At 41.2% G+C, this 25,001-nt stretch overlaps 1 protein-coding gene across 2 annotated transcripts in view; it reads right to left on the reverse strand.

The window, feature by feature from the left end:
* Window positions 1-25,001, reverse strand: part of AFF3 (ALF transcription elongation factor 3) — a 352,879-nt gene that overhangs the window by 3,648 nt on the left and 324,230 nt on the right. For both annotated transcript variants that reach the window (XM_068268208.1, XM_068268209.1), the window contains exons 12-18: window positions 19,733-19,866; window positions 14,423-14,486; window positions 12,298-12,434; window positions 10,334-10,405; window positions 9,708-9,801; window positions 6,968-7,017; window positions 5,452-5,654 (exon numbers count right to left, since the gene is read on the reverse strand). In XM_068268208.1, the coding sequence (XP_068124309.1) occupies window positions 5,452-5,654; window positions 6,968-7,017; window positions 9,708-9,801; window positions 10,334-10,405; window positions 12,298-12,434; window positions 14,423-14,486; window positions 19,733-19,866 (754 nt within the window). The remainder of the gene's footprint in view (window positions 1-5,451; window positions 5,655-6,967; window positions 7,018-9,707; window positions 9,802-10,333; window positions 10,406-12,297; window positions 12,435-14,422; window positions 14,487-19,732; window positions 19,867-25,001) is intronic.

The raw sequence follows: 25,001 nt of genomic DNA on the forward strand, positions 1-25,001 counted from the left end.
GTCAGGCACAAGTTGAGAAACCAGAATATCTGCAGGTATCCTGCAGCTCACAGCACTGCCCCCTTTCTTTCCCTGCCACAGCTGACTTTTGATGGAGCAGCAGCATTGTGTTGAGCATGGAGTAGCAGCGTGTGTACAGAGCATGGAGCAGCAGCGTGTGTACAGAGCATGGAGTGGCAGCGTGTGTAAAGAGCATGGAGCAGCAACTTGTGTACAGAGCATGGAGAAGCTCTGGGGAACTTAACAGTCAGGTATGAGCACAGCCCTGTGCTCCTGCTATATGAATGCTTCACTTTCCCCTCCATTAGCAATGTCAACTGTCCTCATTATTATCTGTATCCAAACTGCTCCTGATCGATCCCGTTGTCGATTGGGAACAGATCGGACATTTAGGAAATAATTGTCAGATCCTGTCAGTAGGACGGGAAATTGCATTATTTTTACCCAACATGATGTCCTACCATATTATTATACTGTATTGTGCGTGGCTGAGGGAGACCTTTCAGGAACCCCCCCCCCCCCCCCCTTCAAAATCCTGGGTTTGCCCCTGCAGTCTGAGACAGTTCTAAAAACTCATGCACATGGTGAGTGTAGAGTCAGTTGTTGTTGGCAGCCAGTGATGAGCAACGGATGAATTCCGAATAGGTTTTATTCGGAATTCATCCAGTTAATTAGCACACCAGAGCATGGGGCGTGGGAGGGTTAAACTTACCCAGGAGCCTTCTACTTTAATCCGTCCCACGCTGTGTTCCAATTCACGGTTATGTGACTACCGCACTTCCTGCTTCAACCCGAAAGGAGGAAGTGCGGTGGTCATGTGACCGTGAATTGGAACGCAGCGTGGGACGGATTAAAGCAAAAGGCTCCTGGGTAAGTTTAACCCTTCTGCACCCCCGCTCAGGTGTGCTAATTTCCTGGATATATTCCGAATAAACACCTATTCGGAATTCATCCGTTGCTCATTACTATTAGCCACCTAGGATGAGTTTCCTCTAGTGTGTGTACGGAGCTTAAACCAAAATCTAGGAACTACCACTCAGAAGCTGTTCTCTTTCAGGCAAGAATTTTATGGCTGTCATTCCGTATCAGTAAGGATTACGCCACGGTCTGACTATGTCCTAACTAGAGAGAAACTGTTACTTGCTTACCTGAATGTCTAACTCTTTCAGGCAGAAAAAGAAAAAAAAAAGTACAGCCTAGATATTTGTATGCTTGGCACTGTAAATACACATGTTTATCTCATTATGTCACATGTCAGCTCAGATACCCTTCAATGTTTCTGGAAATGTCCCTGGTAGTACGCTTGAGGATGTTTATATTCTGGTTGATATTCCTGGTTTCTAATGTTGATTTGTCCTGTTATGTACTGGTAATGGTGGATGTACCTGCTGGCTTTATGGTTGATAGCAGCACATTGTTAATAGCAGCATAATGTTAGAAACCCTAGGAAATGTCATTTGAGGTTTTTCCTAGAGACATCCTCTAAAATTTCACTGGAAAATGTGCTTACAGTGTTTCTGCTATCACAGTAGTTTGTGTTTCTGTTAATGTCCCTGGTGGCTTCACAATTACTGTCCCTGGCGGCATACTACATGATGTCCTGGTGCTGTAGATATTAACTGTCCCTTGTAGAGTCCTGGAACTATCCCTTGTGGCACAGTGATTGGCAGTATATTGAAATACCAAGGAATATAACCTGAAGCATTTGAGATAGTGCTGAGAACAGTCACCAGAAACATTAATGCACAGAGCTCCAAGGACATTTCCAGGGGCCTAAATCATGATGCCAGCAGGAACATTTACCAAGGACCTTAAGAAGTACACCACCAGGGGCATGGACGGCTGATGGCCAGTTCTCTGAGGGAACGTGTAAGATTGGCTAAAACATAATGTATTTTTTCCTGTTCAATTCCCAGACCCATACAGCTTTAATCAGTATATTGCTTGTGGTTTTTACGCCTTATAGACTTCTGCCAAAATCTTTTGGAACTGAGCATACCATGTAGGGAAGGAGTCAATCATTGTCTGGTCGAATTCCAATCACGTAATGATCGATCTGCTTTGCATATGTCATCATAATAGGTCCATGTATGGCTAATTTAAGGATTTCAGACACTGAGATTACTTGACGGAAGTGGCTGTGTTTTGGACGCATGTGCTGAAGAGTAATTGCACATTTATGGTGGTCATTGTATGCAAGCTGCTAAGCAGTCATTGAGCTGTATTTTGAAGATGAGTTGTGCACGTGGCCCCACATCCAGTGGCTTGCATGCAGCTCCATATACTCACCTTTGATGATCTGCACATAGATACAGCAGTACCGCATTGCAAGCAGACACCCTACCAATGTCTCTGCTTGCTACGCAAACAAGTGCATTATGCTGGCCAAATATGTGAAGATGCAATCTTGTTACAAAATGATTGCTTCAACAAATTATCACTTCAGTGCTAAATAAAATCGTAAACTTTAGAAATTAATGTAGAATATTTGTTTATCAGGTTGTTATCAAATTATCGCAAAAATGCTGAAAATGTTAAAAGATTGACCATGTAAGTACCAGCGGTCTCTGCCTCCGTAAGGACCAGAGACTGCTGATACCAACAAATCGCCGCACATACCCGCCGCAACCACCATCCACGCTGCACACTTGTCGATTCAGGCCACCCATTTTTATGATGGCAGAACTCTGTGAGCTGGTCAGGAACCGTTTCCATTGGCTCCTGCCCGTGTGAACAATGTAAGCCAATGGGAGTTGCTTACATAGATCGACAGGGTCAGGAGCAAATGGAATCGGCTCCTGACCTGCTCACATGGCTCTGCTCCAGTACAAAAAGCATTCCATAGGAACTCTACCCTCAGCGGAAACTTTTCCAATGCTTAGCTTTATTAATGCTTCATTGCGGTGTATACAGTATAACAAACCAGCACACCGCAATGAAGCATTAATAAAGCTAAGCATTGGAAATGTTTCCGCTGAGGGTAGAGTTCCTATGGAATGCTTTTTGTACTGGAGTTGATTTCGGAGGTTTGATGACCCTCTCTACCAGTGGAACTCCCCGTATCACAGTGTTTATACTGAGGCCCGGAGACTATCTTTTTGCCACATGGCTCTGCTGTCAGAGTGAGTTGCAGCGGGCAGAGAGCGACGTGATCAGTGGGTGCGACAAGAGCGGCAAGAACGCGTGGAGGCAGTGATATGAAGATCTACACCTTGGCAGGTATTAGGGGGATCGAAACAGGGCGTAGATTTCAATCACCACCGCCCTTAAAGGATACCCGAAGTGACGTGACATGAAGAGATAGACATGAGTATGTACAGTGACTAGCACACAAATAACTATGCTGTGTTCCTTTTTTCCTTTCTCTGCCTGAAAGAGTTATATATCAGGTATGTAAGTGGCTGACTCAGTCCTGACTCAGACAGGAAGTGACTACAGTGTGACCATCACTGATAAGAAATTCCCCTTTTTATCTCTGTCTTGCTCACAGAAGCCATTTTCTGCTAGGAAAGTGTTTTATAGTTGTAATTTCTTATCAGTGACGGTCACACTGTAGTCACTTCCTGTCTGAGTCAGGACTGAGTCAGCCACTTACATACCTGATATTTAACTCTTTCAGGCAGAGAAAGAAAAAAAACACACATAGTTATTTATGTGCTAGGCACTGTACATACACATGTCTTTCTCATCATGTCACATGTCACTTTGGGTATCCTTTAAGTGGTTAAACAATCGGGCTACACAATTTCTAAAATGCTTACATCCTATACTTATTTTTTCTTTGCAACCATAGATCAGGTACAAAAATAAAAAAACAAAGTTGTGAGTACCCTGTGATGTATTAGCACTTTAGAAATTAGAAATTGTGGCCACCTATTTTTGAAGATTAGCATAATTATTTAATTACCGTATATGGTAACATTATGGTTTTCATTTAAAACGGAGCTACATCAAATAGTGTTTTAAAAGAAAGGGTAATACAAAAAACGATTTGTACCAACTTGTTGCTACTCTACTGATCAGTTTGAGCAATCATTTTTAGTAGTGAGTAATAAGGGGTAAATTATATGCTTTTATTATTCCATGCTCTCAAATACCCATATTTATGGTGTATAATCTTGTAATGATCATTGGGGTTACATATCAAATAGAAAATATTTATATTGATTAGTTACAAATGCATTTTATATAGATGGTTCAGGAGAACTTAATTAGCTTCATATGAAATTCATAATGTCATATTTATATATGCTTTATGTAATATATTTTAAACTTGTTTATATATTTTATTCATAGTTTGCTGATGATTTGTATAATGTATGTATATATATATATATATATATAATATATATATATATATATATATATATATATATATATATATATATATATATATATATATTTGTGTTTATTTATATTTCCAATACAATGATTCTTCTAGACTTTTTTTTTTTTAACTGAAGAAGTTGGCAGTGTCTGACGAAATGCAGCATGAGATAAAGCCTGCTGTTCTTTCTGCAGCATATCTCATTATCAAGTTTCTTACCGGAGGTAAGCTGACCATACTGACTGTAACCAGTAGAGGAATGGACTGAAAGATTCTTCCCGCCCAAAGCCCTGCTAGTGATTGCCTGACACTGGAATCCATAAAAGTGTATTCTTCACTTTCACCAAGGATTATATGTCAGGAACGGATTCCGTGGATGTTTTCCTTTGTCTATCCTTTCTCATAATAATGCCAACCTTATTATTGTTATTTTAATTATTAACCTTATTAACTTATTATCTGTAGCTAAAAAGACTACGTAACTTCTCTCTGCGATGCCCCTTGATGTTAACCTCCTTACCCACGCATAATCCTGTCCTTCATATACCTATCTTTTGCACTTTTTTTTTACTTTACCAACATCACCCATTGATAACGCTTGTATTTCCAAGCACAGTGCTCAAACCCCTGCAGCAAATGTGATTTTCAGCACCCAGCAAATGAAATTTAGTACAAATAAGGTCAGAAAAAGTGAAATCAAACTTAATCAGAGAGATCTTATTTTGACTATTTCTTCTGTACTCTATGCGCTGAAAATGAACTCTATAAAGAAGGTGAGAAATAGATAAGTAGAGAAAACTCATGATAAAAGTTTCAAACATCAGAATTTTTACATTAAGGGAGAAAAAAATTCAGGGTTAGGAAATGCAATCATTCAATTATTTTTCTATATTCTCCATAATAATTTAGGCTGTCTGCTCAGAGCTGTTGTGCTTCCAACATCTGTATGAATGGTCAACACTGCAGATACAGTATGCATCCCTGCTGCTGAGTAGTCTTAAGCAGACCAATCAGCAAGTTAGTGGGCAGCTTCAAAGGAATTGTCTTCAGATAATACTGCATTGTGTTTCTGAAGAAGATTTCACCCCATAGATAGTTTGTGGAAGAATTTAAATATAACCTACCTGTGTTGTCTTTGGTGAGGTTATCGGCAATCTCCCAGTAGTCGTAGCTGTGCAGTATACTATTGGTAATACTGACATGATTGGCTGCCATCTGGTGTATGCGCTGAGGGATGCTGATGATGGAAGTACTTGTACTTGAGTTGCTTCCGCTAGAGCTCACAGGAGATGGACTGGGAGACATGGGCGATAAAGTAGTTGAGGTCCTGAGAAATACATAACACAAAAAAGCCTATTATGATGTACAGATATATGTAACTTCAGGTAGAAGCTCAAAGGGAAATGCTTGCACTACAGTGATGTGTACGGTGAATTGGTGGTGGTATAAGGGGGTATTTGTCCACCTGGTACTCCAGCAATAGGGTCCTGCGTGCTCTGGCTATAGTAAGCAGTCTGTGTTCACAAAGACAAGATAGAAGCCGGCATTGCTGATGTCTGCTTTAATAAACACTTGCAAATACACTACATACATCACAATGACTGTGTTCAAGTGAAAGTTGTCACGTACCAGAATTAAACCAAGATGTCAAGTGGTGGTGGGTGCTGGGAACTGAAGCCTATCAGCCATTTTGCTGCGCTTCTACAGAGGCTGCCTATCACACAGTCATTGTGATGTTTGTAGTGTATTTGCAAATGTTTATTAAAGTGGTATCGTCACCATAAAAATCAAATTTCAACAGCAACTGGTCTGAGTGTATTAAGTGATAAAGATGCTAATCCTGCATTCAAAACGTTCAAAACTTTTTCTGCTGTTATGATTTGGAGTTATCACATACTTAAGGAACACTGGCCCTTTAGTAGTCGTGCCAAAGAATTGCATGCTGAGGGTTCTTTTTATCTATAATTTATTCCTCCTCTTCCCTTTATTTCCCTGCCAGCTTCTTATCTGAAACCTAATGCCCTAATCACTTGTGTTTACAAGGAAGGCTTAGGCGACTCAGCGATTGGAGGAGACAAGAAAAAAAGTAAAAGGCAGAAATGACATCACGAGTTAGCCTTAACTGTGGGCAAAAGACATGGCCCCCACCAGGAACAGAATTTTCGTAATTTACTATATAACATTCACTGAAATCAAAACGTGGACAGTACAATACATGTGTTATGTAAGTAGATCAAGTATTTACCTACTTATATATGTGTGTTTTTTCCCTGGCATAGTATGGCTGATCCTACTGCTTTAAAGCAGACATCAACAGTGCTGGCTTCTATCTTCTCTTTGTGAACACAGATCTATGTAAACTGAAATCAGTTTAAGGAAAAATAAAATATGTGCTAACAGTATTTATTGATTTAAATGACTTAAATATTCTTGCATGTTATCCACTAAACAGTGTACAAGTGCACTCATTTACATAGTTGTATTTTTTTTTCATCTACTAACAGAGTTCATCCTCACTTATATTGTATAAATACAGTATGTATCCACATGCTATATACTAACTAAAAAAAAATTCCATTCACTTTTTTTTTTTTTTTTACTATATAAAGTGGTAGAGACATTTTCTGAAGTTCTACTTACTTTCCCTTGGCACTCCATGATGAGGATATGCGAGGGGCTTTGGAAGAATTCTGAAAGAAAAAACATTATAAAAACAGTTATATTCTTGAGTACAGTTATGAACTATAACACTAATAAGTTATTTAGCGATGCATAATTATCAAGTAATTAACTAGCTAAAAGCAGTAATCCGAGACTAGCAAAATAAATGTGTTCCATGAACTGATCACAGAGAGTGAAGTAGGAGAGTGAAACAACGTACACAGGAGATGGGTACAGAAGCGCATTTAGGTAAAATAAAGCCCTAGCAAAGAAGAAGAAGGGACCCTTTACAGCTTAGAACTGTACTGACAGTAAAGTTGCTATTAGCTCCCAAGTTAGGGATTGCAGAGGTCACAAAGCCCTGTGACCTCAGATTGTCCCTTAAGCCGCATCTACACGCGTAGATGCGGCTGCGATGTTCCTTATCAATCGAGCCGCTAATGCGGCTCGATTGATAAGAACCGTCAGGACAGATCTTGCTTCTGTCGATTCCCTGCTCGCTCCCCGCGAGAGGACAATGGCAGGGAATCGAGCGGAAGATAAGCGGCGCCGGCGGGGACGAGTGGGGAATCGAATCCGGCACACGCGCGGCGAGCGGGGACGCGGCAGAGGCGATCCTGGGGCTAATCGAGCTGCCGGATCGCCACAACATCTCCCCGTGTAGACGGGGCTTTACGAAGCACTAGCTCTGACTGAGTATGACTTAAGACATTGGAAAGCAGAGTCAGTGGGATATGACTAAAGCCGCATCTACACGCGTAGATGCGGCCGCGATGTTCCTTATCAATCGAGCCGCTGATGCGGCTCGATTGATAAGATCCGACAGGATGGATCTTGCTTCCGCCGATTCCCTGCTCGCTCCCCGCGACGTGACAATGGCAGGGAATCGACCGGAAGATAAGCGGCGCCGGCGGGGACGAGCGGGGAATGAAATCCGGCGCATGCGCGGCGAGCGGGGACGCGGCGGGTACGCACGGGGACGCGGAAGGGGCGATCCGGCGGCTAATCGAGCCGCCGGATCGCCACAACATCTCCCCGTGTAGACGGGGCTTTAAGTTCATAAACAGTTTAGATAAAGCAGAAGAAAGGTTGTGGAGAAGACAGAGAAAACACGTTGGGCTGAGTAGGTTGTATTGAAAGGAAGAGAGTCATCTGACAGAATAAAATGGAGGTAAAGGAATGTTATATGGACCTGAACTCAGAACTTCCTCTCTGCCCTAAAATATAAGCAATTCTTTGTTACTGCTTACAGAATAAATCAGCAGTGTGTCTACTTCCTGCTTTCATGGAAGCAGACAAAGGGTTAACATCCTGTGTTTACAAATTAGCTGAGGCTGCCAAGTTTCCTGTGCTGCTACACAGCTGAGAGCTGAAATTACAATTGTGATTACTTGCTGCTGAAGAGGAATTAGACAGGCTCTTCTCTCTAAACACTAACAGGGTGGATTAATCAGTGTTTTCCTTGTGTCCCGTGCATGAGTTCAGGTCCACTTTAAGGCACCTGAAGGCTCTACTGTGCCAACACAAACCTTTAAGGAATTTTCTGAAAATAATTTGCATTAAATGTAGTTGGATAAACTTCTAATATATTTTGTGCATTAGTGTCCTTCCTTTTGCTAGCAGTAAATGGTTAGCTATCAGTCCCTGTTATGTGTATGTGATCTATCCTCTTAAAGCAAGTCTGAAGCGAGTTTAAAAACAAACAAACAGATACTTACCTATAGAGAGGGAAGGCTCTTGGTCCTTTAGAGCCTTCCCGTTCCCCTAACTTTCCCCTCATTCCAGCGCTGTCACCCCCATTCCAATCTCCTGCCACGGGAGGCTTTGAAAGTCTTCGGGAGCCAGATTGCTCCTGAAGATGGGCAGCTCCTTACTACGCATGCATGAGTACACAAGAGAGCATGCTCACGCAGTAAGGAGCCACCCATCTTCCGGCACTGGAACGAGGTAGCCGCGAGAGGAACAGGAAGGTTATTTAGAACCCAGAGCCTTCCCTCAGACATACTATCTCATGAAAAAAAAAACCCTCACATAAATACTTGCTCTACTTACATAACATACAGTATGTATTGCATTGTCCGCATTTCGATTTTAGTGATTTTTCTATAGTAAAAAAGTTTATTTTGACTGTGCCTATCTTGAAGCCAATCCTGACATAATTTCCTCCCTTACTCTGTTTGTGTATCATTGCCTGCCCTCCTCCCAGTCTTCAGACACTCCAATCCAGCTCTGCAGTAGAAAATGCATTGTCTCAGCATGAGAAATATTGGCCAGAGAGGAACAGAGGTGTGGGAGGAGAAAATGTGAGGGAAAGAGGCGTCAGCCAATCAGGCTGCATTAGTTATGTCTGAGGGGAAAGTAAAGAAGAAAAAAAGAAGCCCCAACATGCCCTGCAAATTTCTTTGTGCGACATATGTACCAAATAAGAGCCAGGGAAACTTGGGAATGATGTTTCATGGAAAAGAAAAGTAAGAGTGATGTTTAACTTTTGGATTGACTGGGTAACATCCTTATTACTTGTTTAACACATAAAAATAAACAATTGATTTTTTTTATTTTATGCCGGACACTATAAGTATCTGTTTTTGTTTTCTTTTAAATTTGCTTCAGACTCACTTTAATAAGGTAAAAATAAAATAATAACTAGCATCTGTCATTGATTATTTAAGAAACAGAAATAAGTATAATTATAAAAGCCTTTACATATGTTGCTTTCTACCTTGAAATAGTCAATGAGTGCTTTGGAGTATTTCACTGCATGATCCCTCTTGAGACGAAACATTCTCCAGTACAGAAGCGCTAAACAGCGGTAACTGTAAGAACAGAATTGAGGTAAAAATGGCAGAAAAATTAAAATATCCATCAGTCATGTCAGATTTGGCTATGTGTATAATTTAAAAAAGGAAGGATGAGTATAAATTAAAAAAGGAAGGATGCGATACCAATATTTCAGGCTTGTATGCGAATGGAATGCATTCTGTAACATAGAACCCATTTCCACTATCTCAGATTACGCAGCATTTTGCTGCATGCAAGCTGGATGGGGAAACGCTGGCTATTCAGACACCAGCATGCCATCCAAATTTCTTGCCGGTGCAATCAATGATATGCTGCCGTTTTCTGTAGCACGCATCAGAATCCCTATAGCCGTGCATGGCCCAGCTATAGCGATTCGGATGCAGCTTTGCAGCAGCACAGATGCAGCGTCCGATATGGAAATAGATTCAGCACCCAGTTGAAATAGGCCATTAGCCAACCAAATGCAGTAGCTGCAGAAAATCTATGTCTGCAGTAAAGCTAGGCAAAAATCTTGCAATCATTTTAACACATGTAAAATTTACAAACCATAGTGCTGTAATTTTCTTGTCCAGCACAGATCCACTATGACTTGAATGGGATTTTATCCTCAGAGCATATCTATGGAAACAAACAAAGATGTACATTTTAATATATGGTTATTTTTACATCGCATGTTTGGTCTTCTGCAGAAGCCAATATTTTTAAATATTATAAAAACTAATTTTCACATACCTAGAGACTTAAAATATAAATCCATAGATTGCAAGATGTTGCCAAGCTTCCAATTTAATGGCAAGTTCAAGAGCATATTACGGTATATCGTCAATCTGTGTAGGTATGAGTAGATGGTAAAAGGTGCTCGCTTGTTAATATCAATATGTTGAGAGGTTACGCTGCCAATGTTACTGGACATTTTGGAAACTTCTCATTTGTTAGCACAGTTAAAAATTCAGTATAATGTATCTTTGATTTTATTAGTAAGCTGTATTTTAAAATCTAAAGGAGTGTGATTAATATTTAATACATACCAGTAATTAATTATATGCATGTTTTATCAAGCTATACTATGTATGTATTACAACCACATACTGTATGTGCATACATAGACTATTGTTTTCCTTACGGGCATAAAGTCAAATAAAAAAAGGTTTAGCAACACACTGGTTCAGTACTTATAATGGACCTGATGTCAGCTTCTAAGTATCCATCTATATTGTATATAACCTTGTCACACAGCAACACTTCTGAAAACGAAAGTTTTTTTTTTTAACTCAAGATTTTTTTTTATCAATAATATTCAATAATAGAAAAATATATATAATCAGTAAACCAGACCATGTGTTGAGTAATTGCATCTTACATTCATTTTTAAACATTTACTTTTGTATACTTTTTCTCAAACAAATCTTTCATTTTTGTAATGTTCCAGCTTACCAGTTTTGGTAGGAGTTGCACCCTGAGATTGTAAAAAGGTCACTCGTCAGAGGGAACAGCAGTTCTAATGGTCTCTCTCATTAATCACTGCACACAGTTCTAGCACCCCTCTATTATTCTGCTCCTTGAGAAAATCTGTTACCTTGGTAAAACTACTGTAAGGATCTTACGCAAAAACTTAACTTTTTCTCTTCCCTTTGTTTTATTTTCTTCTTCCAGACATAACTGTTATTTAGATGTAGTTTTGTTACACTGAATGTTTTCCATTTTTTTATTTTCCTACCTGTAATTTCAAATCTGCATGAGTTGACTTTTATGTTAAAGTTAGTCACCTTAGAAGAATAAAACGTTTATTCTCTAGCAGTATTCCCCAACCCTGTCCTCGAGGCCCACCAACAGTGCATGTTTTGTGGAAATCCACAGAAGTAGTTAATCAGCTCTGCTGAGACACTAATTACCTCACCTGTGATTGTGTGTGGTTTCCTGCAAAACATGTACTGTTGGTGGGCCTTGAGGACAGGGTTGGGGAACTCTACTCTAGAGCACAAGATACTACCATGTTTTAAACAACCACAGAGGAACAGAGAATAATTATCTCAAGTTCCATATATGTGTGTTTAAAAATGCAGTTATGAAATCAATGACTTATTGATTCATTTTATAAATTATTTTGTAAATGAGAAGATGAAATAGCTTGCACGCGTCCTATTGGACGTGTTGCAAGCCTCACTACGTGCATTTCCTCCTTCAAGCCCGGAAAGAGGAAGTGCGCCGTGGTGAGACTTGCAATGCCAATAGAAAGCGTGCAAGCTATTTGAAACGCAGGCAGGATGGCAGAATTGTGGGTGAATAACCCCTTATCATCCAGCTGCACAGCTGCTGCAATTAAGGTGATAACTCGTGAGCCCATCCCTAGTCATGATCATGTGCTAAAGCAGGATGTGATCACAGCAAATCAGAGCTTTGCAAATTAGCTGATAAAACAAATCACATGCGTCTCATTGAGTTGTCTTAGACATGACAATCACTACATACAGATTCAGGTGTGCTTTAAACAATTATATGAGGTAACTTACCTTATGAGCTCCACAGTTTCTGAGTACATTGTGTATGGAGATTTAGATTCCATTGGCCCATGTTCCATTGCATTCCCACACTCAATGAACGACAAAGCAGCTTCTGTGTAGTTCAGAACTTTATCAAATTTGTCCACCTTGTAAGGAAAAAAAGAATGATCTGTTATTTTACTCATTTTTTTTTACTTTGAAATACCGTAATCATTTGTAATGAAGTGTTTTTTTTTTCAGGAAACTTAGAACATTGGAAGTGGTGATAGTGCATGTGTGCTAAAACTCTCAAATATATAGTGCTATGTGAAACCATTGAACCATGGCAGTTTGGACCATTGGGATGTATAATCCATACTAGAGCAATTTATGACACCATGGGCCCGATCCAATTCACTTTTTCTCCTAAGTTTCCTCCTTGGTGCTATTTTCACATCAAGGAAGAAAATATTCAAAATAATTTTGATAGTACTATTTCACCTGTGGAGGTGCAGTAGCGAGCGGCAATATTTACAATCTGCGCTCCTGTGCAGGTGCAGTATCAGCTCAGGCAGAAATAGCCAAGCCATATTGGGTCCACTCTACTGCCTGCACAGTAGAGTGTATCTGATCATGCTCGTCTATTTCTGCCTGAACCCAATCGAAAATCTGACACTGCGGCTGCACAGGGGCGCAGAGTGTAAATATTGCTGCACGTGGTGTTCTGGGGCTGCCAGTGCTGGATCCCGGAGGATGAAGAGGTCGGGTAAGCCTTATTAGGATTCAGAGGCTTCTCCCTCCTGAGGTAAGTACCAGGGGAAGCTTATTTGTTTTTTTTTATTACATATTTACTTTAAACAGAAGATGAAAAATTGTCTCCTAGGAGAAAACTTAGGAGAAAAAGTGAGTTGAATAACAACCCATGAACTTCAAAAAAAAAAAAAAAATTAAAAAATTCTTCCCCCTTGCAAAGCACCTTTGTCCTTATGTTAAAAACAATGGTCTCTTTACTTTACTTTCTTTCCACAGGATATTAATATTACAGAAGGTTGTTTTCAGGTTGGGCATATGGCAAATAAAAATTATTATATATTCTACTGTCAAAAAAAAAAAAAGATTATTATATATACATTTATGGTCATGCATCGCAGAAACATTTAATGGTAGCTGGGGACAAAATTACTTGGAGCACTTGGAAACTGATCAAATTGCATCTATATGCTCTCAGTATTTTTTTCCAGGCAGGTTTTGGGGTCCTGGCACTTCCTCTCACACCTAAACATACATTTGGTTTAGTCAACTAGCTTTCCCCCAAGATTGGACATGTAAAAACTTGTGTTTGCCTGAACGTGGGAGATACTTTGTATGGAAGGTTGAGAGGTCCTTTGCGGCATGGATTACCTCACAATTAATTTTACATCTCTTATGCTAGTTACACACGATACAATTTTCTGTTAGATATAACTGCCAGATAGATTTTTTTCCAACATGTCTGATCTTAATTTCGATCGATTTTTCGATTGATTTCCATACAAGTAAAATGGAAAAAGATCGGAAAAACGATGGGAAAAATCGATTGCAATTGAGATTGGATATGTTGGAAAAAAGGTAAATCTAACAGAAAATTGCATCGTGTGTACCTAGCATAAGGAAGCTCTGAAATTAACTGAATGAACTAAAATACAGTAAATAATGCATAGGACACCTGACTCCCTCTTCATTGATACAAGAAGCTATACTTCAGCTTACTGGTTGAATGGGTTTAGCAGCTGGGAGGACTTGGGGATGTAAAAGGAAAGGGGTGAATTGCTTGGTTAGCCATTAGCAATGTACCGGTAATACTTTTGATGGAGGACGAGGTTGGTTGTCCAGCAAATGATTGTTAATTTTACCACTAAGCAACTCTCTCAGGAAATATATAATTCAGTAAAAATAAATGTCTCTTCATGAGATTATTTAATTGCTTATTTTTAGAGTCATTGTTTGACAAAACTACTCAATGATACATGCATTTCTTAATTTAACAAAGCCAGTCATGCTTGTAATGGGTTTTATAATTATGTTTGGTGGCTTATGCTGATGATAAGTTCATGCATATAAAATGATAGCACAAAATTCATTTAACATGCTGAATCTGAAAAGAAAGAGTTCTTACCATTGCATCTGCTTTATGCTTCATCCGTTTAGCTTCCTGCATAAAGTAATCTGCATTGCGAGGTCTACATGAGGAGAATAAGGACATACTTGGTGACATAACTCATATATTTAGTATAAAGAAATAACCAAATAAAATAGAACACTGGGAATGTTTTTGACTATACTTCTTAAAGAAACACTGAAGCGAAAAAAAAAATTATGATATAATGAATTGGTTGTGCAATACGGATAATTACTAGAATTTTAGTAGCAAAGAAAATATTCTAATATTTGTATTTTCAGTTATATAGTGTTTTTTATAACATTGCATCATTCTCTAATATTTACAGTTTAGACACTACTCAGAATTCTAAATGGGTTCAAAAGTTCACTTGCTTGCTCTGCAAAATCTTCCCTGCAGAGGGAAAAAAAGATACATTAGGCCATATGCAATTAACTTTTTTTCCTGAGTTTTCTCCTAGGAGATAATCTTCAAGTTAAAATAATTTTCCAGCACTTTGCAACTAAAAAAGTACTGTATATTCCTGCGTATAAGACTACTTTTTAACCCTTGAAAATCTTCTGAAAAGTCTTATACGCCGGGTGTCATTGATGCCGGGTGATACGCCCTATCCTGTTACCGCCTCTCAGATCTCCCAGCTGAGGAAGCGCAATCTATTCTTCCATACCGCTCTGATAAACAGGTAGACAAGGAGAGCTGACCAGTCTACTTAAGGAGAGTTGACCAATGCAACAAGTCAATTGACTATATACTGTTATATACTGGGTAACACATACAGTACAGCACCAGTATCTGTTCATACACAGCACCAGTACATGATTTTATTATTTTTATTTAAATTTGGTGTGCGTTGGAAGAGGGGTAGTCTTATACGGCGAGTATATCCCAAACTCTATATTTTAACTGGAAAAGTTGCGGGGTCGTCTTATACGCCCAGTCGTCTTATACGCCGGAATATATGGGTACCAAAAAGTAAATGAAAATGTACTATAAAAATTCTTTGAGTATTTTTTTGCTTTCTGGTGGCTTAAAAGGCATTTTATGTACAAGTTTAAAGATATCAGCTTAGAGAAAAGTAAAGGTGGCCATACACTGGTCGTTTTGCCATCATATCGTCCAGCAGATAGATCCCTCTCTGATCAAATCTGATCAGAGAGAGATCGTATGGCTGCCTTTACTGCAAACAGATTGTGAATCGATTTCAGCATGAAATCGATTCGCCATCTGTGGAGCTGCCGCCGCCGCCCCCCTCCCCCCCCCCCCCCCCCCCCCCGCCAGCTATACATTACCTGCTCCAGCCGGCGCGAGTCCCCCAGTCTCCGCTGTCTCTTCTCTGGTCTGGGCTCCTCCAGCTTCACTTTACCTCCTGCCGGGGGAAGTTTAAACAGTAGAGGGTGCCGGGACAAGAAGAAGTGAAGCCTGCCGGACTCGGAGCCCAGCGTGGAGACGGAGCAGCGGTGACCAGGGGACTTGATCCGGCGGAACAGGTAATTTATTTACGCTGTATTGCGTCGGTCGACGAGCATTCGAACGTCACTATCGACGCACTCCCGACCCTTCGGCGATCGAGGAAAATCTTCCGCACGGAGAGCAACTACGGGAATCAACGAGAACGATCAAATTCGGACGGAAATCAATCGTTCGATCAGCATTTGCGCGACGATTTCACAGCCGATTCAATTACAGTGATCGAATCGGCTGTGTATCGGCGGGAAAATCGGTAAGTGTATGGGCCCCTTAAAGGACTTACGAGGCGAAACGCCGAAAAAAAGTTAATCACTTGCCTCATCTGTTAAGGCACGGAGAACGCCGTCCGCGCCCTCCGTGCCGATCCACCGGGTCCCCCCGCTCATTAGCCCCCTGGGCCGGCTGCCGACCCCACGGCCCGGGTCGGGCTATCTCGCCTCTCCCAAGATGGCCACATCCATTGCCCGCGGCTGCGCAGTCCGCATAGCCGCGAGTGCGGCTGCGCAGCTCTAGGGCCAACCCCCCCGATCCACGCTACGTAGCGTGGATCGGGGGGGGGTTGGCCCTAGAGCTGCGCAGCCGCACTCGCGGCTATGCGGACTGCGCAGCCGCGGGCAAAGGATGCGGCCATCTTGGGAGAGGCGAGAGAGCCCGGCCCGGGCCGTGGGGTCGGCAGCCGCCCCGGGGGGGGGGGCTAATGAGCGGGGGACCCGGCGGATCGGCACGGAGGGCACGGACGGCGTCCTCCGTGCCTTAACAGATGAGGCAAGTGATTAACTTTTTTTCGGCGTTTCGCCTCGTAAGTCCTTTAAGGAGAAAAAGTGAATTGCATATGGCCCATTGTCTTTTAAAGCTTATTATCTCAAGTGTCTGGCAGAGTTCTCTGCGACTTTGTGGAGCTGAATGGCTAATTTGCATAGATAACAACTGGATTTTCTTAGCTCTTCCTTTACTGGAAACAATATTAGACTCCTATCTCTGCTACTAATGTTTTTATGTTTTTTTTCTTAGCTGTACTACACATACAAATCATTATATCATAATTTTTTTTCCACTTCAGTGTCTCTTTAAGGAAATTGAGAAGATCATGAGCACATATAAAGCTCCTAAGGATAAAGCTATATTCACCACGTGCATGAAATAGAGGCGCGGGAAAATATAGGCGTGTGAGAATAGCCGATAGCAGAAGATCGTAATTTTACCAAACCTCTACAGCAAAACCTAACCCTATTCTCACACAGAACCCTCCCACTATGATAATTATTATTAGTAGTAGTACTTATATAGCGCCAACATCTTACACATCACTGTACAGAGTATATATTGTCTTAACTGTCCCTCAGAGGGGCTCACAATCGAATCCCTACCATAGTCTTATGTCTATGAATGTATCATGTAGTGTAGTGTATTTTGCAAAAAGCCTTTATGATACCTAACCTTAACCTCCACCAGGGCTAACCTCAACCATCCCCCACCACACCTAACCTTAGCCGGCCCCATGGCTCACTTTACCTGTCATCCCCCCCCCCCCCCCCCCCGCCGAACCATAACCACCCCCCTGCATGCCCACCCCCTACCCAACAACTTGGTTGGTTGAAGGCATTTGACCACTGCATAGCCGAGCACTTGTCTTCTCTGTTACAATCACAGAGATGGAAAGGTCAAAGAGATATAATAACTCTTATTAATACCAAAGAAACATTTTGGTCAGAATTCAGCTTGAATCCAGCGTATGATGGTTAAAGGGGTTCTTTCGCGAAAAAAGTAGGCAGTTAAAAAAATGTGACAGATGACAGGTTTTGGGCCAGTCCATTTTTTTAAGGGGGATTCTCAGGGCTTTCTTTGTTTTCAACAGCATTTCCTGAACAGCAGTTTAACTGCCAAAATAGCAAGATACCAGCCGGCCTCCCTAATCACTTGCACACTATTATGTCAGTTAGATTTTGCAACTGTTGCTCAGGAAATGCTGTTGAAAACAAAGAAAGCCCAGAGAATCCCCCTTAAAAAGATGGACTGGCCCAAAACCTGTCATCTGTCACATTTTTTAACTGCCTACTTTTTTCGCAAAAGAACCCCTTTAAGCTTCACATAAAACAACCAGTATTCTGCAAGTTTGTAACTTAAAGAGGAACTGTAAGCAGAATAAAATATTCCCTTAAAAGTGGTATATGAGAGTGATTGAGGTATATAGATAAGAAGAAGCGACTAATAAATCTCCTAAACTCTGATAGCAAAGTGCTGTAAAAATGCCATAGACAGTGTGGGAGGATCCCTGTTTACTTCTGGCAGGATTAGCAAGTTTTTTTTCTCTTCACTCTAGCAGTTGAAAACACGCCCACAGTGAAGGTTGTTACACCCTCCTCTTTTTTTTTTTTCCTAACTGACAATTTGCAGAAGACCAAACAGTGGTAAGTAGATCTCCTTTTTTAATGTACTTGGATGCTTCCTTTTAAAGTAACTAGGATGGAGTCATATGGTGTGTTTATACTTTCCTAGGTCTTCCTCCACCCCATGAGATGTGGGGGTCCCTTGCCGTCCTCTGCGTTCACTTGCAATAGCTCCTGGTAATCTGGCAGTTGTGGGGTAGAGCGCATGTGCGGCATGGCCGCCTGCCCCCCACAACAGGCTCCTGTGCGCAGGAACATTCTGTGCAGCCTTACTGCGCAGGCACAGGTTTCCGGCTGCAGGAGCATGACAGAGGATGCAGGTGCACCATGACGCGCATGCGCAGAACCCCACGAGTGGTCACACTACCAGAAGCTATTACAAGTGAATGGAGGGGCTGAAGAGGGACCCCCCACACCTCATGGGGCTAGAGGAAGACCAAAGTACACAATATGACTCCATCTCGGGTTCTCTTTAACTATTCCTGTGCTCTAGAGATCCATCCCCCTATATGTATGTGGCCACAGTTTAACCCCCCCCCCCCCCCCCCCTTCCTTGTATAAAGTACAGCTAACAGCCATTGTGCATCCCTCCTACTTGCCCAATGCTAATTGCAATTGCACTCCCCCTCCTGCAGCATCTGTTCATGTCCTATTTGCAAAGTGCAGTGTATACTCCTGCATACCCTGCGTTTCTCCTCACTTGCTGTCATCAGAGCAGCCTGGTGTACTCTCCTAATCTGCTTGGCTGCAGAGTTCCTCAAATGACATGCTTTATAGCTGCATTTAGTACAATACACCAGGCAGCTGATGACAGCTAGAGAGCAGAGGAGAAACGACACATTATACACACAATATACAGAAGTATACACTGAACTCTGCAAGCAGGAGGGAGACAGACGCTGCTGCAGGCTTCAGGAGGAGAGAGTGGACAAAGACATCCAACTGTGCTGGAACGGAGGACATGCTCATAAATTAGCAGTAAGGGGGAAGGGAGAGCGTCTGGGCAAGTCTGCCTGTCATGTAGTAGAGATAGTAATCAGCTCAGCTGATCACACAGACAGCGAGCATTCTGAGCTGTGCAGGGATCCGTTCTTCCTCTGCTTTTTTTTCCTTCCCCCTACTCGGCAAGAGCTTCTTATGACAGCTCCATACATCACTACCCATGAGGCAATCTGGCTAGGGCTAATTAATATGCTGCCGCGGAGCTGAGGATCTGGTGGGCGTGGCTTCAACATTAAAGGGGGGAAATCTAAATAAATACAATACAAATGCTAATAAAAGCCAGGTTTTCCCCTATAATGTGGACATTAGCTACACACAGGTGGTGAGCACTGTAGATCCTTACAGTACCTCTTTAATGAAATGTTTTACCGATACAATGTATCACAAACCTATAGCATCCACACTGAGATCTGAGTAACAGGTAAAAATGTATAGTGGCAGTTATTCTCACTTTGTGCTGTCCAGAGACTGCTTAGTCTTCCTTGAACCATTGTGCCCATTGAAATCGGATGACCACATGTCTGACTGGAGATCTTCTCTGTAACTGACAGTGATGGAACTCTCTGAGGGAACAGGAATGGACCTCTAAAAATAAACATATGATTACTGTACTGTAATTTACAACATACAACTTAATCTTTATTGTAACAATATGCTGTACTATGCACAATACTAAGCCCCAGACTGGTGTCAGGAAGAAACGTGGTAGGCTGCACAAATGTCGGTTGCAGTAAGAGATTTGACGCCAGCATGCTACTACTCAAATATGATGCACTTTTGTATTTAGGGAATATCAGGAAAAAGATACACCGCCATAAAGCAAAATCATACTTGCACAAGTTTAGCTTACTTTCTTCATATCTCTTTATCTAGACTCTACAGTAATCAACGCTTGCACTGAAAACACTCCTGATTCGTGATGAGCGAATTTGGCTGTTTTCTTTTCACCGTAATCTTTGTGAAAGTTCCACATTTTTGCACATATGGGAATAGTCACGGTAATATATGGCTATCTAATGCATTGAAGTCGACGGGCATGAGAAAAGTAATTTTCGCTGAATGCATTGAAGTCTATGGGCAGGAGATAACACGTTTTCACATGGATAAAAAGCAGTAGGGTATTGTAACGTGTTAGCTATCAGTAAGAGCAAGAAGTTTTGAATTGGGATGATACCATTTATTGGTTAACTTAAAGCGGAGCTGTCAGCCATACTATCTCAGAAAAAAACACACATATATAAGTAGATAAATACTTGCTCTACTTACATAACATATGTATTGCACGGTCCACATTTTGATTTTAGTGATTTTTCTGTAGTAAAAAAAAGAAAATCCTTCTTGGGATTCTCAATTTTAACTGTGTCCATCTTGAAGCCAATCCTGATGTCATTTCCTACCTTTCTCTTCTCTGCCTAATTGTTTATACAATGGCCGCCCTCCTCCCAGTCTTCAGGCACTCCCAACCTGCTCTGCAATAGAAAGTGCATTGACTCAGCAAGAGAAATATTGGCCATTCAGAGAGGAACAGAGATGTGGCAGCGGAAAACAGGAGGGAAAGAGGCTTCAACCAATCAGGCTGTATTAGTTAAGTCCGAGAGGAAAGTAAAGAAGCAAAAAAAGACAACCCAGCATGCCCTGCAACATCCTTTGTGCGGTAATGTACCAAATAAGAGTCAGATAAACTGGGGAATGATCATTTATCAACAAGAAAAGTAATAGTGATTTTTAACTTTTGGATTGCCTGGTTAGCATCCTTATTACTTGTTTACCAGATAAAAATAAAGAATTGATTTTTGATTTTATGCCTGACAGTTACACTTTAAAAGAATAAGAGTAAGCAAGCTTTCGGCTGTATAGCCTTCGTCGGGCTTTAAAGAGAAACTCCGACCAAGAATTGAACTTTATCCCAATCAGTAGCTGATACCCCCTTTTACATGAGAAATCTATTCCTTTTCACAAATAGACCATCAGGGGGCGCTGTATGACTGATATTGTGGTGAAACCCCTCTCACAAGAAACTCTGAGTACGTACTCCTGGCAGTTTCCTTTCTGTGAACCCTGCTGCATTGTGGGAAATAGCTGTTTTCAGCTGTTTCCAACTGCCAAAAAAGCATGCAGCAGATACATCACCTGCCAACAGTAAAAATGTCACCATGTAATAAATGTCAGAATGTAAATCAGGGATTTAAAAGATTTTACAATGGGCAAACACTGACTAAATCATTTATACATAATTATTGTAAAAATGAAGCACTTTTTTATTACATTATTTTCACTGGAGTTCCTCTTTAATCCTGTTTGCTTACAAGATGTTGAAACAGACATCTATATATATGCAGCATCAAAAGGGGACACATCGATTGTCTTCAAGCATACATACATGTCATTAAGATGCCTTAAGTGAAACAGAACATCTAAAAGGGGTGAAAGGTTGTTAGCTGAGAGAAGACTCCTTGTTTACACAATACTCACAGAATTAGGACTAAGACTATCACAAGGCATCGTAAATTCTGAGTTCACAGGTTTACCTACATGCAGAGTGGATGCAATATAGGCTGAAAAAGAGTTATGGCATTAAATATCCTCAGCCTCATACCAATATAAAAACTTTTGTCCTTCTTCAAGCCTTTGAACCAATTTATACATTTCCTTTCTGCTTTTAATCTATCTTTTGACAATATGAAGCCACCCTTCAGGGCAGTGACACGAAAATCATTCATGCTGTGTCTGTTGGAACGAAAGTGTGTAGCAACTGGGAGTTTAGATTCAGGATTGTTAATAGTGTGCCTGTGTCCGTTCATACGTTTGCGCAGAGTTTGTCCAGTTTCTACCACGTACATACCTTTGTGGCATTTAGCACACATGATCAGATATGCCTGATTGGTGAATTCACAGGAAAATGTGCCTTGAACCCTTTACTCCTGTTGTGAGCCTGGTATCGGTAACCTGTCAGTGGAATAAATGTGTCTGAAGGTCCCACACCTTTTTTGTCAGCAGGGTGATGTTCTGTTTGAGGGCCTGTTTCCACTTCATGCAGATTGGATGCAGAATATATGCAGAATAGATGCAGATTTCAATGAATGCCTAGGGGAAAATCTGCATCAGAAAAATTGCGTTTAGTGGAAACAGGCCCATAGGCTTTAATTGGAGTCAGTTTTTCTGCATCCAATCTGCGTGTAGTGGAAACTGGCCCTTAGAGTGGGTGGTTGCCAATATGACAGGAGGGGAGGTTAGGGAATACCTTTCTCAGTCTGTAGGATTGAAGCCCAGACGAAGACTATACAGCCAAAAGCTTGCTTACTCTTATTATTTTAAGTTAAAGTTAGCCAATAAATGGTATCATCCTGATTCAAAACTTCAGTCACAAACAAACACAGGCATGTGAAAATACATTTTGACAAATTAACTGACCTCAATGGACATGAGAATACACTTTGTGATAAGCCATTATATTTTTGTGAAAACATCAAAACAGGCGAAAATGTAAATTTGATTGCAATAATGACTTTCAAGCTCATCCCAACTCCTTATGTGTTATTCCTGCAAGTGTCCTTGTTTTGGAACTTTTAGAAAATGACAGGTGTACTTAACCATTGTAGCTTCTTCAGTACCCTGAAATTTTGTCCCTAAAGATTTGTGACATCCATCAACCTTCAAAATCAAACACAACCTACTAACTCTCCTTTTCAGGTACCTATATAATATATGGTAACCCAATCCATTTTAGCCAGTTAGTAGCCCACTGTTTGCCCACAGAATGTTATCTTCTATACAGCTGACCGATTCCCTAAGACTCGTACACACTATGGCCTTGATTCACCAACCTACGGTAAGATTGCCGTATGCACAGAGGACACAGCAGTTTTACTGTTACTATGACCACCAGTGTAGTGGCTCCTTGCCTAATTAGCAGCGGGGCACTACACTTTTGGCAGTAGTAATGTTAAAATCTTACCAGAGTTTGGGGAATCAGCGCCTATGTGTGATACAGTTAATTGTAATGCGTTGCAGAAAATGCATTAGTATTGACAGCCTATGTTAGTGTAATGCTGGGGGGTCATACTTTCTGACCACCAAGCACAACAAGGCTAAGAGCTGGATAATGGAAGAGGCTACACAGGCTGACCAGAGCAACTGCAGCTCCGGGCTTCCGATATCACTACAAATAAGATGCAATGTCAGCGCAGTGTGATGTTGCGCTGCTCTTGCGATAGCAAGCATTCAGCCAGCTACAAGACAGGACTATAGATTAGAGCGTAACTAGTAGCAACCGCAGCTCACAGTCACGTCCACAGAAGCAGAGCAAGCAGGCTAACAAGTCACCAGCACACATCCACACAGGCAAGACTACAGGAAAGAATGTAACTAATAACAACACAACTATGCTAGCTAAGCACGGGTGGTCACGATAAGCGCAACCTACCGAAACGTGCTAAACTGACTAGCTAACACAGTAATTGAAAAATCTCCGTAGCTCGAATAAAGAAAATAACAAATGACTCAACTAATGGATCAATATATATTAGCAATTCTGCATATATATTTATCAAGAACTAGCTAAGCACAAGTAATGGTAATTAACAAGACAGACTAAAGACAGACAGACGGAATTCTCAGCCAATCTAGTCGCTGTTTCAGCGACGGCGACATTCAAACTGAGATAGACAAGACCGACAGGTAGGAGCGAACTAATGGCAACTGCTGCTATAGGTCGTCCTCAAGAACAAGGCTAGAAGGAATACTACCATTCACCAACGTGGTGCTGGCAGAATCTAACTATCAGGATCAGAAGGATTTCACTGAGCCCCTTCAGGTCAGCAAACATCCAGCAGACATGACAATACAGAGCAAGGCATTATACATTTACAATAACAACTTTCACAGCATAGACCCAACGACAACTCAAGAGAGTAAAACGCTATGATGGGTGAGGTCTAAAAGGGGAGGCAGACTTTTATGCTGGCATGAGCCAATGGAAGCAAACATGCAAATCTCCACACAGCTGAGTGGTAATCATTCAATCCTGAGCTGGCTTGATTACCATTTTCTAGCTGGTTGTGAATGCAAAGGACTCCCATAGGAAATACATGCAGTATTATGTAACAACATGCCTGCAGGAAATCCAGGGCTATCTGGCCGCAGCTCAGCTGTAGCTTCCATTGGTGGAATGATGACAGCATCCTGAGCTGCCCAGAACTGCAGAGCAATTGCAAATGACAATGTGACTCATTGTGAATGCACAACTGAATGCAGGCTGACAAACCAGAACTGTTCGTTTGGACAGAACACCCCACAGGAGGAATCATTACAGTTAGTCAATGGACCCACATGGGTTCACATCTATTGCATTTTTGAGTATGTATTAAAACTACTGAAAGAATGCAGAATTTATACAGTCAGCACATGTTTTCACATCCATTGTATTGTATGTGGATGTAAAAGAGAATGCATGCGCAAAGACATCAAATCGTGTGTATTGTTATATTTATTTATACAGTGCCAACATCTTCTGTAGCACTGTACACAATGCAAAACAAATATTGGGGAGCATAGATACATGCAGGCCCGGATTTACCTCACAGTAGCCTATAGGCACAGATGTCCTAGCACCTTGGACTTCGTCTTTCATAAACCTATAAATCCCCACCAAACCGCACCACAAGTGTGCTGGCTGTCCCTTCTCCCTTACTTCCCTTTCCATCACAGGTAGCTACAAGTGC

This window comes from Hyperolius riggenbachi, chromosome 2 (assembly GCF_040937935.1).
Source record: "Hyperolius riggenbachi isolate aHypRig1 chromosome 2, aHypRig1.pri, whole genome shotgun sequence".
Lineage (NCBI taxonomy): Eukaryota > Metazoa > Chordata > Amphibia > Anura > Hyperoliidae > Hyperolius > Hyperolius riggenbachi.